This window comes from Oncorhynchus masou, chromosome 26 (assembly GCF_036934945.1).
Source record: "Oncorhynchus masou masou isolate Uvic2021 chromosome 26, UVic_Omas_1.1, whole genome shotgun sequence".
NCBI classification, from domain to species: domain Eukaryota; kingdom Metazoa; phylum Chordata; class Actinopteri; order Salmoniformes; family Salmonidae; genus Oncorhynchus; species Oncorhynchus masou.
Window position 1 is genome coordinate 8,972,537 of NC_088237.1, and position 14,976 is coordinate 8,987,512.

Genomic DNA, 14,976 nt, shown 5'->3' on the forward strand with positions numbered 1-14,976 from the left:
CCAATGACTGGAACGAACTACAAAAATCTCTGAAACTGGAAACACTTATCTCGCTCACTAGCTTTAAGCACCAGCTGTCAGAGCAGTTCACAGATTACTGCACCTGTACATAGCCCATCTATAATTTAGCCCAAACAACTACCTCTTCCCCTACTGTATTTATTTATTTTGCTCCTTTGCACCCCATTATTTTTATTTCTACTTTGCACATTCTTCCACTGCAAATCTACCATTCCAGTGTTTTACTTGCTATATTGTATTTACTTCGCCTCCATGGCCTTTTTTTGCCTTTACCTCCCTTATCTCACCTCATTTGCTCACATCGTATATAGACTTATTTTTCTATTGTATTATTGACTGTATGTTTTGTTTTACTCCATGTGTAACTCTGTGTTGTTGTATGTGTAGTGCTTTGCTTTATCTTGGCCAGGTCGCAATTGTAAATGAGAACTTGTTCTCAACTTGCCTACCTGGTTAAATAAAGGTGAAAAAAATGTGTGTTGTCAGTTGCGTTTGATTTAATCTCGTTCCCAGACACTTTCGCCCAAATGTGCAAACAGTCTGGTGGTTCAATGCGACAAACTGTGGTCAGAGGATTACTGGATTTCGGTTTCGATTGCCGGATTACTTCAAGCAAAAAAAATATTTTCTAAATTCAAACAGACCCTCTGTAACTGAACAAGGACGTTTTATGAGACTCCTGGTTCCACAAATTGAGGATGAAGACTTTATCGCTAAAGTCGGTTGAAAATTACCTGTGCTCCACCAAACAGTACCTTTCCTGAAACTCTCAGTAATGGATACCAAAAATATTTGGTTAAATCACTATCTGGTGTAACAATCTGTAGCTACAGTTCTCTACACTTTACTAGACCTGGGACACACTCAGACACACTTAACTGTACTATACTGTTAATACTGTATTTAAAAATATTTTAAATACATTACCATATAATATTCTTATTGAATACCCAGTTCTCTTTTTGAGTTATCTAAAATACACTATTTAATGCTTTGGAGAAATAAACATAGACATTCAGATATATCCTAACATCTGTTTGATGCTACAGAGCCCTGTACAGCTTATGTAAACATATAATGTGAATCTATAAAGGCAGGCAACTTTCGAAGACTGATTTTTATGGTGATTCTTCGGTCTTATGCACTGGCTGTGTTTACATAGGCAGCCCAATTTGGATCTTTTTCCACTAATTGGTCTTTTGACCAATCACATCAGATATTTTTCGGAACTGATCCGATTGGTCAGTAGACAAATTAGTAAAAATCTTAGCAGTCAGCTTGTAAATAGTTTTGCCAATTTACTTTCACCTTGTGCAGACCTATGGGTTGAAGGCACATGCTGGTGGAATCAGATGATGTACCCCATACATCAAAACAAACAAAAAATGTTGATCTGACTGGCTAGATAAGCACACCTAACATTTCAATATTGTCAGCTAGCGTCACTAAATTGGCAGCTGAGAACCAACTCATCAATCATTGACAATTTATACACAATCATTGCTACCAACACACAGAGTGAGTTAGCTATATCGTCAATGCTATTTTTAGTAACTGAGTGTTTTCCAGACAAGCATGGAATAGATGGCTACCAGTTTGAGCTACTCTTATTTGCTTACGTTAGCTAAAATTAGTCAAAAATAGAACAAATGTTTACTCTGCGAATGTAACAGTCTAGCAGTGACAACTATGGCATCAGTTGAGGATTTAGGTAAAAACCGCCACTGCATGGCATATTCGAAATTGATTGACAGTGTGTATCCAATAGATAGCTAGCTATATGATTTAGCTGATGGCTTTCAGAGTTAAATACATGATTGTAACGTCAGGTAGCTAACTTACCTGGTCCAGCTATGCTCGCATGCTAGCTAACGTTACATTACCTCTAATTGAGAACCTTCCGTTTTGTTGTGAAGGGGGGAAAAATGATTGTATCACATCACATATAAGCTGTCATCGAAATTGATTACAAATCAGTTCAGCCAGAAAATCCCACTGATAAACTTTAGTCACCGTAAGCATGATTACTGATAGCCGCAAGCCACTGGCAGCATCTGGGAAAATGTCAGGAAGGTAGAACGGTGAAAAGTAACTAATTTTTGGGCATTTGTAATTAGCATAGCCAAACACAGAACACCACATGGGGCACGAAGACACATTTTTATAACATATATATTTTAACATTTTGCCTAGAGAAGTTCTGAGATAATTGCATGTTGGTCGTTCAAAGTAAATAATTATCACAAGTTTATGGGCACGCCTCATCTACCGAGCAGGGCGGTATCTGCATTCGCTATGAATGCTGGACTTTGTGGTTGACTGTGAGCAGGAAGGTGGACGGTTATGAGATGGAGGTGTAGGTATACCGAGCCACAAGCAAAGTCGGGAGTAGAGGGATATTGGGACAGGGACACAGAAAGGTGGATTTCTGAGGAGGAATGAAGGGGGAGGGGGGGAAGAGAAATAAGAGGTCAAAGAGAATAAGGAAAGCAGAGGTTGGATTTCAATTTGAGGAAGATGGTGATAAAATGGAGTTGGGGGTGTCAAAGATTGGTGTCAAGTGCAAACAGAGTAAGCTGTGCGCCAGACCGAGTTCTGGAATTGGAATGGAAGTGAATGAGGGTGTGGTGAAAAGCTCGGAGCCCAAGCCTGGCATCAATGATCATGATAAAGAAGAATCTGGTCCAGTAGGAGTGACCTTTTTGGAGAAAGTGGATCCTTGCATTTTGGTGGATCCATATGTCGTTTCAGGGTGGGTGGTAAAAGAGTTGGGTGAAGGTAACCTGGAGTGGACTTGTGATATTTGTTTGTGGTTCTTTGGTCTAGAGGGAGCGGGCGCTCCACGTTACGCAACTTGGGTCAATATCTATTTCTTGCATTGTGCTTAAGTATAAGACATTGAAAGGAGTGATTTCTGGAGTAGCGTGTTGGTAGAGCAAATTATGTTGAAGATTCCTGATGTTTGTGACACCCTCTGTTTTGTGCGACGCATACCCGGTGGTGAAACCGAGGAGTCACTGTCAGTCCTTTTTGTTTTCGAGCATTTTACCTGACAAAGTCATGTTAGAATATCTAAATTATCCTGTTTAGAGCTTTTGTGCTGAATCTACTGCGGTGTTTCAGGTGCAACGTTTATGGTCATGTCGCAACAGTGTGTAGGAGGGAGATTTCAAGATGTAGGAAGTGTGCAGGAGGGCAAAGGGGCAGAGGATTGTGTAGTTTCGGTGGATAAAGTTGTGTTTGTCAACTGTAGGGGTGCCCATGTTGCTGGGGATCGGAAGTGTCCGGTGCGAGAGAGGCAGGTGGAGGTGGGCAGATTCAGAGTAGTGGGTCAAGGATGAGGGATCCTGAGAGGATCCCTGTGAGTAGTGGATTTGGACTGCACAAAACTAGACATTGAAATTAGGTCAAATCCCAGTGGGTTCCTTCCAACATAGAAACTATGGATTTCAGTTTTATTGTAACTACCTGACATCTTTCCACCACAGTATTTCCCCTCAATTATTGAATTAGCAAGTCCTTGATCTCACAAAGTATTTGGAATTATACTTTTGTCAATTATTGATCAAATTCATATTGGTTTTATATGTTAGAATATAACATACGTGTATATGGATATGCAGGAGTAAATTGTATTTGAACATTTTTTGGTTCAACAGATGCAAAACCCAACATACATGACCAAAAGTATGTGGACACCTGCTTATTGAACATCTCATTCCAGAATCATGGGCATTAATATGGAGTTGGTCCCCTTTTGCTGGTATAGCAGCCTTCACTCTTCTGGGAAGGCTTTCCACTACATGTTGGACCATTGCTGCGGGGACTTGCTTCCATTCAGCCACAAGATCACTAGTGAGGTTGGGCAATTACGCCTGGCTCACAGTCGGCGCTCCAATTCATCCCAAAGGTGTTCGATGGAGTGGAGTCGGGGGCTCTGTGCAGGCCAGTCAAGTTCTTCCACACCGATCTCGACAAACCATTTCATTTCGGTATGGACTTCACTTTGTGCACGAGAGCATTGTCACGCTGAAACAGGAAAGGGCCGTACCCAAAATGTTGGAAGCACAGAATCGTCTAGATTGTGTGCTGTAGCGTTAAGATTTCTCTTCACTGGAACTAAGGGGCCTAGCCTGAACCATGAAAAACAGACCCAGACCATTATCACATTACACCATTCCTCTACACTACTCTATAGGCTGGTTCCCTAGCCTCACACTAACCCTAGCAGATACATTTACATTTCCTGCCGTTGTGCCCTTGAGCAAGGCACTTAACCCCCCACAATTGCTTTCCATTCAGGGGTGCTGCACTGCAGATAACCCTTTGCCTCTCAGCATGTGTTCGTGTATCTGGGGGTGTTGGGAAAGGCAGAAAACAAAATGACCATTCTATCCAATGGACAACAAAGTTGGATTGTAATCTATTCTGGTTTCCCAGACTCACATTAACAATACTCCTGGATTATAAACCTAGTCCAGAGGGCCGTATGTCTCAAGCGTCTCAGAATAGAATGGCTGATTTAGGATCAGTTTTGCCTTTTACATCATAATGAGTAAAATTACATGGACCGAGGAAACCTGATCCCATATCAGCACTCCTACCCTGAGATGCTTGAAACATACAGATCCTGGACTCATAAACACACATCAGGCTCTGCTGCTTGACTTCTTTCGAAGATCAACTGGGTCATATTCATTAGGGAACAACATAGCAAAATGTTATGGAAACGAGTGTTTCTTATTAGACAAGTTCAGGTAGCCCCTCCCTGTTTGATTATTAATCTTGACAAATTGAAAATGTTAATAAAGTATTTTTAAATGGTATTGGCTTGCTGATTCCCTTTGATTTAAGAGGTATGGTAATGAATAGCTTCTGGCAGTGGAACCTTGCAGATAAAAATGGCATGAATAGAGCAACATTGCCGTACTGAACGCACCACGGAAGGAGAGAGAAACATTTGAAGTTAAAAGCATAATTACCTATTAGTAATTTAATAGGATCTCTGTGGTTAAAATCTTGACAATAGATCAGACATATGATTTATTCCAGTTTCTTTGATTACATCAACAAGGTCAGACACACCGGCAGAGAAATAGTTTGAATTTATCGGGAACTGAACCTCTAGCAAACAGTAGAGGAGCAGCAGCACAGATTTTAAAGGCAGGACAAACATACAGCCATGATGAACTCTAGGTGTAGTTTGAAGGAAGTTGCTAACTAGCGTCCATTGCATTGACACAAGTTAGCAATCGCTTGTGAAACTACTTTGTACTTCCTTCAAACTTCACACAGACATACAAATGGTATCCATGAGTTCATCGGACTCTGAGTAAGTAGAAAGGATTGCAAAAATCACACTATCCCTTTAAAATGTCAAGCTTAATTGCCAAAATCACTTTAAAAAGGTCATTTCTGATTGAGCCGCGAACGCGGAACATTTCCATTAAAGGCTGCATAGCCGACAAAGGGCGATGGGATTTAATCCTGGTCTCAGTCCGTGTCTGTGAGACCACATACAACACTCATAATAATAAAACTAAACACCAGCATAGACGGAGGGTGCAAAGTCATTTTATAAATTCATTCACTATCCTAGAGGACTGGTCCTGAAGGATCTCATAGGAAGTTCACCTGGTATGGAGTAGGAAACTGTTGGTCCATGTTTTGAAATTATACAATAACATTGGCCTGCTACCAAATGTTACTTAGTGCAGTAGCACTAGGGCAGGCGCTTTCAAAGTCTGAGAGAGTGGGTCTCCATTCAGAGAACATCAAGACAACCGAGCCCCAAAAGCTGGGACACCTCTTTTAAAAACGTATTTATTCATTATTAGAGAACTGAATAGTTTGATTTGGATTTCCTTACATGAAACTCTGGGGGAAAGCGTGCCTAACATTTGAAAACCTCTGTACTAGAGAGGACAGAGGATGTTTGTAGGGAGAATTGATTCCTGATCAGTATGGTCGTTGGGTCTCCTGTACGATGTGCGTGTCTCTCACTGCTCGTTCCTCCACTCTGGTTCGATCTGCTGCTGAACCTCACTCTCCTCCGTCTCCACTGGATGTGTGTGAGAGAAACAGTTAACTTCCAAAATGAAACATTTATTTTATATTTTGAACAGTTTGAAGTGTAGGTGCGTTTGTCTGTGTGTTACCGTGGGGATCAGCCTGTAAGCAGAGGGCAGCTAGGCGTTCCACCACCTCCTCCTCTCCCTCAGCCTGGGAGGAGTCAAACCCTGTCTTCCCCCCTGCCTGGGAACAGAACTGGAGGAACCTGGAGGTGGAGAGAAGGGGGAGTGACAGAGGGGTTAGGGTTCCTTAGGTGATTAATTCGTACAGTTTAAGAATGCGAAATGTCAGAATAATAGTAGAGAATTTCCTGTCTTAGGTTCAACACTTTATTTTAAGAATGTGAAATGTCAAAATAATAGTAGAGAGTGATTTATTTCAGCTTTTATTTCTTTCATCACATTCCCAGTGGGTCAGAAGTTTACATACACTCAATTAGTATTTGGGAGCATTGCCTTTAAATTGTTTAACTTGGGTCAAAACGTTTCAGGTAGCCTTCCACAAGCTTCCCACAATAAGTTGGGTGAATTTTGGCCCATTCCTCCTGACAGAGCTGGTGTAACGGAGTCAGGTTTGTAGGCCTCCTTGCTTGCACACACTTTTTCAGTTCTGCCCACAAATGTTCTATAGGATTGAGGTCAGGGCTTTATGATGGCCACTCCAATACTTTGACTTTGTTGTCCTTAAGCCATTTTGCCACAACTTTGGAAATATGCTTGAAGTCATTGTCCATTTGGAAGACCCATTTGCGACCAAGCTTGAAACTTGATGTCTGACTGATGTCTTGAGATGTTGCTTCAAAATATCCACATAATTTCCCCTCATGATGCCATCTATTTTGTGAAGTGCACCAGTCCCTCCTGCAGCAAAGCATCCCCACAACATGATGCTGCCACCCCTGTGATTCATGGTTGGGATGGTGTTCTTCGGCTTGCAAGCATCCACCTTTTTCCTCCAAACATAACGATGGTCATTATGTCCAAACAATTCTATTTTTGTTTCATCAGACCAGAGGACACTTCTAGAGGACACCGTAGTCTGGCTTTTTTATGGCGGTTTTGGAGCAGTGGCTTCTTCCTTGCTGAGCGACCTTTCAGGTTATGTCGATATAGGACTCGTTTTACTGTGGATATAGATACTATTGTACTGGTTTCCTCCACCATCATCACAAGGTCCTTGCTGTTGTTCTGGGATTTATTTGTATTTTTCGCACCAAAGTACGTTCATCTCTAGGAGACAGAACGTGTCTCCTTCCTGAGCGGTATGACTGCTGCGTGGTCCCATGGTGGTCTGCAATTTTTTTTCTGAGGTCAAGGCTGATTTCTTTTGATTTCCCCTTGATGTCAAGCAAAGAGACACTGAGTTTGAAGGTAGGCCTTGAAATACATCCACAGGTACACCTCCAATTGACTCAAATTATGTCAATTAGCCTATCGGAAGTATCTAAAGACGTGACATAATTTTCTGGAATTTTCCAAGCTGTTTAAAAAGGCATAGTCAACTTAGTGTATGTAAACTTCTGAACCACTGGCATTGTGATACAGTGAATTAAATCGGTCTATAAACAATTGTTGGGAAAATTACTTGTGTCATGCACAAAGTAGATGTCCTAACCGAGGGTTTATTTTATTTAACCTTCATTTAACAAGTCAGTTAAGAACAACATTCTTATTTTACAATGACGGCCTACCCCAGCCAAACCCTCCCCTAACCCGGATGACGCTGGGCCAATTGAGCACCACCCTATGGGACTCCCGATCACGGCCGGTTGTGATACAGTCCGGAATCATGCCAGGGTCTGTAGTGACGCCTCTAGCACTGAGATGCAGTGCCTTAGACCGCTGCTCCACTCAGGTTAGGGTCAGTACGTACCTGCCCCAGGTGGGGTCTCCTCGCAGCACTAAGGGGTTTCCCACCACGATCAGCAGGGCTTTGGCTCTGGTCACCGCCACGTTGAACCTCTGGACACAGAGAGCAGGAGGTCAGCATTGTCACTGTGGTGTTTGTGTAGATTAAACTGTTTATGCACAGAATTAAAATCCTTAGTGAACGCTGTGTGTTCATATTCAGTCAATTTTAGGTCCTGCAGGCTGTCCCCAACACATAATGCCACAAGTACATTCTAATAGTGTAAAAGGCCCTGTCACATATAACAGTGCACAAATCAAGTGATAATGAAAAATCACCATGGAGAAATTATATGAAATAATTGTCTGCCTTATGTTTAAATAATTCAATTTTGTATGAACGATAGATGTGGCCTAAAATGAGCACTACCGCTTTAAGAAGTGCGCCTGAAAATGTATTGTACACACAAAAGTATGTGTGAAAGATATTTGTGGACTCGGCTAGGTCAGCCACACCTGTTGCTGACAGGTGTGTAAAATCGAGGCCACAGCCATGCAATCTCCATAGACGAACATTGGCAGTAGAATGGCCTTACTGAAGAGCTCCGTGACTTTCAATGTGGCACCTTCATAAGATGCCACCTTTCCAACAATTCAGTTCGTCAAACTTCTGCCCTGCTAGAGCTGATTCTTGAAGAATATCCTTTTTAAATGCATCACGAGCTTAGTTCAATTGCGTACCTCATCAGAAACTAAAATATAAGCTTGTTTTACTCCAATGTTTGTAAACAATGCAAATATAAACAAACACTGTATAGCCTCAAAACACGGTTCAAACTATCATTTTGATATAATGGCTGGTCAGTCCTTGCATCCATAGCTTTGTCTCTGAATTTGAGCATGGTTAAATGTATCCAGGCCCATCCTGACTGCTTTTTTATTGATTCAATTGAGGATTCTTTATGGAATATTTGTGTTTGTGAAAACTATGCTTTGAATTGCATTTACTTGTATTTGATTATAGTCATTTTTGCTGAAGCATATTTTTGTCGAGAAAGGTGTTTGTTTGTGTTGGGTTTATTGAAATACATATTACTCAATTTAAAAAAAAAAAAAAAAAAAAAAAAAAAAAATCACCTACTGCGTTCATTGTTTTTTTCTTGCTAGAAGTCCTCTTAAAATTGTATATTAAGTGTGTGTATGTATGCATGTACCTTCTCATTTTTGACGAAACCAAGGCTGAAGTATTGGTCTGTCTGGACGTAATTGGCGCTGCTGCGGACCGTCGAGACCAGGATCACCCTCCTCTCCTGACCCTGGAACTCCTCCACTGACCCCACCTAACAGACAAGCACACATAGTTTAGCTCCGTACACACATGCCTCACAAAACGCATGGAAGGTGCATCACAATAGCTAATCGTAAACAACATGTTATTGACATGGCAGCACTACCGTAGCTAGCAGAAGAGTGTGTTGGGGATATTGTTACCAAACTGTAAACCACTTTAGCTAGCTATTAGCTAAACGTCCTGGCTAACTGTGGGGTGAAACAATTGACTTATTTAGTTTTAATTAGCCACCACAAATATCCGTAGCCCTTTACACTCACAACCCATATATGGGTTGAAAACGTCAGACTTGGTCACTGATAAGTGCCTAACTTGGAACACAGTGGCTGTACAGTAACATGCAACACATTATGTCAGACCTTCTGGTCTCCGCTTTAAAAGCGCTCTATGGGATTCAACTGACAGACGCTCTAAATGTGAGCACCAAGCACATACAAAAAAAAAAAATCAACATGTAGGATCGCTCTGTTATTTGTCCCGTTGTGAAGACAATTGGCAGCGGAACACTCGCCTGAATGCTCTCATGAATCCATTCTAAGCGCAGAAAAAAATGTTATATCCGTTTCTCTGAACTGCCTTGTGAAAGCCTCGCACTGTAAATTGGTATTTTATAAATTAGCAAGTCATGTTGGCAATAGAACAAGCTTTCAAATGATGACCGCCTGACCCAGATTGCAACTTATAAAAACGGATTGCGTAAACAACAGTATTTGTGTGATGAGGATTCAGGGTTGTGTCCCAAACAAACAAATACGTGTGCCGTCTTAAGTACCGCAACGGCACAGCTAGGCGAGCTCCAAAAAAATAAAAACCTAATAGTTGAAGTATCTTTCCTTGAATCATAAGTGTATTGAAATGATTTAGTAACTGTCCACACTTGAGCGGTGTAGCCACTTGAAGACACCAGGTACAGTTACATTTACATTTAAGTCATTTAGCAGACGCTCTTATCCAGAGCGACTTACAAATTGGTGAATTCACCTTCTGACATCAGTGGAACAGCCACTTTACAATAGTGCATCTAAATCATTTAAGGGGGGGGGGGGGTTGAGAAGGATTGCTTTATCCTATCCTAGGTATTCCTTGAAGAGGTGGGGTTTCAGGTGTCTCCGGAAGGTGGTGATTGACTCCACAAGGTGGCTTGTGACTCCTACAGTGCCTTGCAAAAGTATTCGGCCCCCTTGAACTTTGCAACCTTTTGCCACATTTCAGGCTTCAAACAAAGATATAAAACTGTATTTTTTTGTGAAGAATCAACAACAAGAGGGACACAATCATGAAGTGGAACGACATTTATTGGATATTTCAAACTTTTTTAACAAATCAAAAACTGAAAAACTGGGCGTGCAAAATTATTCAGCCCCCTTGAGTTAATACTTTGTAGCGCCACCTTTTGCTGCGATTACAGCTGTAAGTCGCTTGGTATGTCGCTATTAGTTTTGCACATCGAGAGACTGCCATTTTTTCCCATTCCTCCTTGCAAAACAGCTCGAGCTCAGTGAGGTTGGATGGAGAGCATCTGTGAACAGCAGTTTTCAGTTCTTTCCACAGATTCTCGATTGGATTCAGGTCTGGACTTTGACTTGGCCATTCTAACACCTGGATATGTTTATTTTTAAACCATTCCATTGTAGATTTTGCTTTATGTTTTGGATCATTGTCTTGTTGGAAGACAAATCTCCGTCCCAGTCTCAGGTCTTTTGCAGACTCCATCAGGGTTTCTTCCAGAATGGTCCTGTATTTGGCTCCATCCATCTTCCCATCAATTTTAACCATCTTCCCTGTCCCTGCTGAAGAAAAGCAGGCCCAAACCATGATGCTGCCACCACCATGTTTGACAGTGGGGATGATGTGGTCAGGGTGATGAGCTGTGTTGCTTTTACGCCAAACATAACGTTTTGCATTGTTGGCAAAAAGTTCAATTTTGGTTTCATCTGACCAGAGCACCTTCTTACACATGTTTGGTGTGTCTCTCCCAGGTGGCTTGTGGCAAACTTTAAACAACACTTTTTATGGATATCTTTAAGAAATGGCTTTCTTCTTGCCACTCTTCCATAAAGGCCAGATTTGTGCAATATACGACTGATTGTTGTCCTATGGACAGAGTCTCCCACCTCAGCTGTAGATCTCTGCAGTTCATCCAGAGTGATCATGGGCCTCTTGGCTGCATCTCTGATCAGTCTTCTCCTTGTATGAGCTGAACGTTTAGAGGGACAGCCAGGTCTTGGTAGATTTGCTGATACTCCTTCCATTTCAATATTATCGCTTGCACAGTGCTCCTTGGGATGTTTAAAGCTTGGGAAATCTTTTTGTATCCAAATCCGGCTTTAAACTTCTTCACAACAGTATCTCGGACCTGCCTGGTGTGTTCCTTGTTCTTCATGATGCTCTCTGCGCTTGTAACGGACCTCTGAGACTATCACAGTGCAGGTGCATTTATACGGAGACTTGATTACACACAGGTGGATTGTATTTATCATCATTAGTCATTTAGGTCAACATTGGCTCATTCAGAGATCCTCACTGAACCTCTGGAGAGAGTTTGCTGCACTGAAAGTAAAGGGGCTGAATAATTTTGCACGCCCAATTTTTCAGTTTTTGATTTGTTAAAAAATGTTGAAATATCCAATAAATGTCGTTCCACTTCATGATTGTGTCCCACTTGTTGCTGATTCTTCACAAAAAAATACAGTTTTATATCATTATGTTTGAAGCCTGAAATGTGGCAAAAGGTTGCAAAGTTCAAGGGGGCTGAATACTTTCGCAAGGCACTGTACATGTCGAATTCAAACCCTTGTCATTAAAAAAAAAAAAAAGTCATAGCAAGTCAATTTTTCCTAAAAGTAACAGTCGGCAAAGTCAGAGCTTGTAAAGGGGGAAAAAATGTAAAGTGCGAGAGTTAGGGTAGGGGGAGGCGGGAGGAGTACTGTTATTTAAGATACTCTTTGGAGGGGTAGGGTTTCAGATGTTTTCAGAAGATGGGCAGGGACTCTGTCCTAGCTTCAAGGAGAAACTGGTTCCACCATTGGGGTGCCAGAACAGAGAAGAGCTTGACTGGGCTGAGCGGGAGCGGCCCTCCTGTAGGGGTGGGAGGGCAAGAGACCAGAGGTGGCAGAACGGAGTACTCGGGTTGAGGTGTAGGGTTTGAGCATAGCCTGAAGGTAGGGAGGGGCAGTCCTCTTGCTGCTCTGTAGAGCTTTGACTGGAAGCCAGTGGAGTGTGCGGAGGAGCGGGGTAAACTTGGGAAGGTTTGATGGCACAAGCGGGGAGCTCAGCAAAGACTGAGTTGCAGTAGTCCAGACAGGGGATGACTGGATTAGGACCTGCGTCATATCCAGTGTGAGGTGGGGTCGTACTCTATGGATGTTGTGAAGCATGAACCTGGAGGAGCGAGTCACTGTTGTGATGTTTGCAGAGAACGACAGGGAATAGTCCAGGGTCATGCCAAGTTTCTTTGCACTCTAGGAGGGGGACACTGGAGTTGTCAACTGTGATTTAGAGGTCGTAGAGTGGGGAGGCCTTTCCTCGGGAGGAAGAGCAACTCAGTCTTGTCGAGGTGGAGCTTGAGGTGTTGGGCAGACATTCAAGCTGAGATACTGTATCTGCCAGGCATGCAGAGATGCATGTGGCCACCTCGGTGTCAGAAGGGGGGGAATATGAGTGTCATCTGCATAGCAATGATAGGAGAGACCATGTGAGGATATGATGGAGCCAAGTGACTTGGTGTATAGAGAGAAGAGGAGAGGGCCAAGAACTGAGCTCTGGGGGACACCAGTAGTGATAGTACGTGGTACAGACACAGATTCTCTACACATCACCTGGTAGGAGCGGCCTGCCAGGTAGGATGCAATCCAAGGGTGTGCAGAGGGTGGAGAGGAGAATCTGATGGTTCACGGTGTCTAAGGCAGCAGATCTAGAAGGATGAGAACCAAGGAGAGAGAGTCCGCTTTGGCAGTGCGGCGAGCCTCTGTGACAGAGGAGAGCAACCTCGGTTGAGTGACCCGTCTTGAAGCCTGACTTGGGTCGGGTCAAGAACATCGTTCTTATAGAGATAGCGAAAGAGTCAGATGGGACGCAGCCAATTGTTAAGGGATGAGTTGATGAGGGAAGTGAGGTCTCCAGAGATGGGGTCGACTGGAAAGGTTGTACCTCACTAGACTGGGCAGATGTCGTAAAGCTTATTTTCAAAGTGGTTGACAAAGTGGTCCACAGAGAGGGGGTGTAGGATTAAGGGGGGAGGAGAAGGTGGAACCGAGTTTCCTAGGGTTATAGGCAGAAGCTTGAAATTCAGTTTTAGAAAGTGGCTTTAGCCGCTGATACAGAGGAGAGAAGGTATAGAGGGAGTGAAAGGATGATAGGTCCTCTGGAAGTTTAGTTTTCCTCCTGTTCTGTAAGCATGCAATCAGTCACTCAGCCATGGAGCAGGAGGAGAGGGTCGAGCCGGACAGGAGGAAAGGGGACTGTCATAGGGAGTGGAAAGAGGAGAGTAGGGTCGAAGAGGCAGAATCAGGAAACAGGAGGGAGATTTAGCAAAAGGGAGAAGAGGAGAGAGCAGTGTGGGAGAGCGAGAGAGCGACAGTGCATGAGCATCTGGGCAGGGGCTGAGTGGGTAGGGTTGGCGGAGAGGGGGAGAGAAAAGGAAACAAAGTAGTGATCAGAAACCTGGTGGGGGGGTATGCATATTCTTCTCATATTTATTCTGTTTGAACCATTTCAATATAGGCCTATTACCACAAATGTAAAGAGTTAACGATAACAGAGTGACAGATTCAGTAGGGAGGAGAGAGAGACAGAGAGAGAAAGAGATTGGGACAATTCCACAGAGTTTGTGTGTATATCAAAATGTATATTAAACCAAAAAACAATGATTGCAAAAGGGAAACAAACCATACATATTTTTGCACAAGGACCACATTTAACAATTTCCACAGAACATATTACAGATACACATTTACTTGAAAAACAGAATGACGGTTTGGCTGTTGGTGCCGTCATTCTTTTACCAAACTTAGCGTCTGCACTGTTTTTCAAGTCAATGTGGTTTGCTTAACTTTGCAATCATTGGTTTTTGTTTGGCATCACTTACCGTGGAATTGCCCAGAGAGAGAGACAGAGAAAGAAAGAGAGATTGATTTAGTAATGTCTCCATACCTTCAGGTCTTTGATGCCGGTCGATTTGAAGTCTTTCTCCAGCGTCTTCAAGGCTTTACGGATCTTCTCCACCTTCACACAGAAACAAACATTCTATATGAGCTACGGCAGGGCTTTACAACTGCTGCCTCTGTAGCCGTCAAATCCTTTTTACCTCTATCCTTATTTCCTCAATTCCACTCAAAACACATTGGAGGAGAGGATCGGAGGTCCCTTCCTTGCACCGCCTCCTCCAATGCGTTTTGAAAGATGCAGCCCAGTGGGCCTGTATGGTAAAAGGTGCACTATGAAGAAATTACTCCACCATTTCCTGGTTGCTAAAATTCTAATAGTGTGCGTAATTTCAATTTATGTCACAAAACAAGCAGTCATTGAGCAGAGAATCATTGTACCATCTAAACCGCTGTGAAATATATTTTCCATATCCAAAAATAGCTTTTAAAGCTGGTGTACAAAACTGGAAGTACGAGACACAAAAACAAAACGTAAGAACAGGAAGCATAAAATAGCACACAAAGTACTGATCTACCGCTT

The 14,976-nt window shown here is 42.6% G+C and overlaps 1 protein-coding gene across 1 annotated transcript in view; it reads right to left on the reverse strand.

Annotated features, from left to right (window-relative positions):
* Positions 1-5,051: 5,051 nt before the first annotated feature.
* Positions 5,052-14,976, reverse strand: part of LOC135514737 (putative helicase mov-10-B.1) — a 35,416-nt gene continuing 25,491 nt past the window's right edge. Inside the window, exons 19-23 of the mRNA XM_064938291.1 lie at positions 14,443-14,514; positions 9,155-9,280; positions 7,966-8,054; positions 6,180-6,298; positions 5,052-6,082 (exon numbers count right to left, since the gene is read on the reverse strand). Coding sequence (XP_064794363.1) covers positions 6,021-6,082; positions 6,180-6,298; positions 7,966-8,054; positions 9,155-9,280; positions 14,443-14,514 — 468 coding nt within the window. The 3' untranslated portion in view covers positions 5,052-6,020. The remainder of the gene's footprint in view (positions 6,083-6,179; positions 6,299-7,965; positions 8,055-9,154; positions 9,281-14,442; positions 14,515-14,976) is intronic.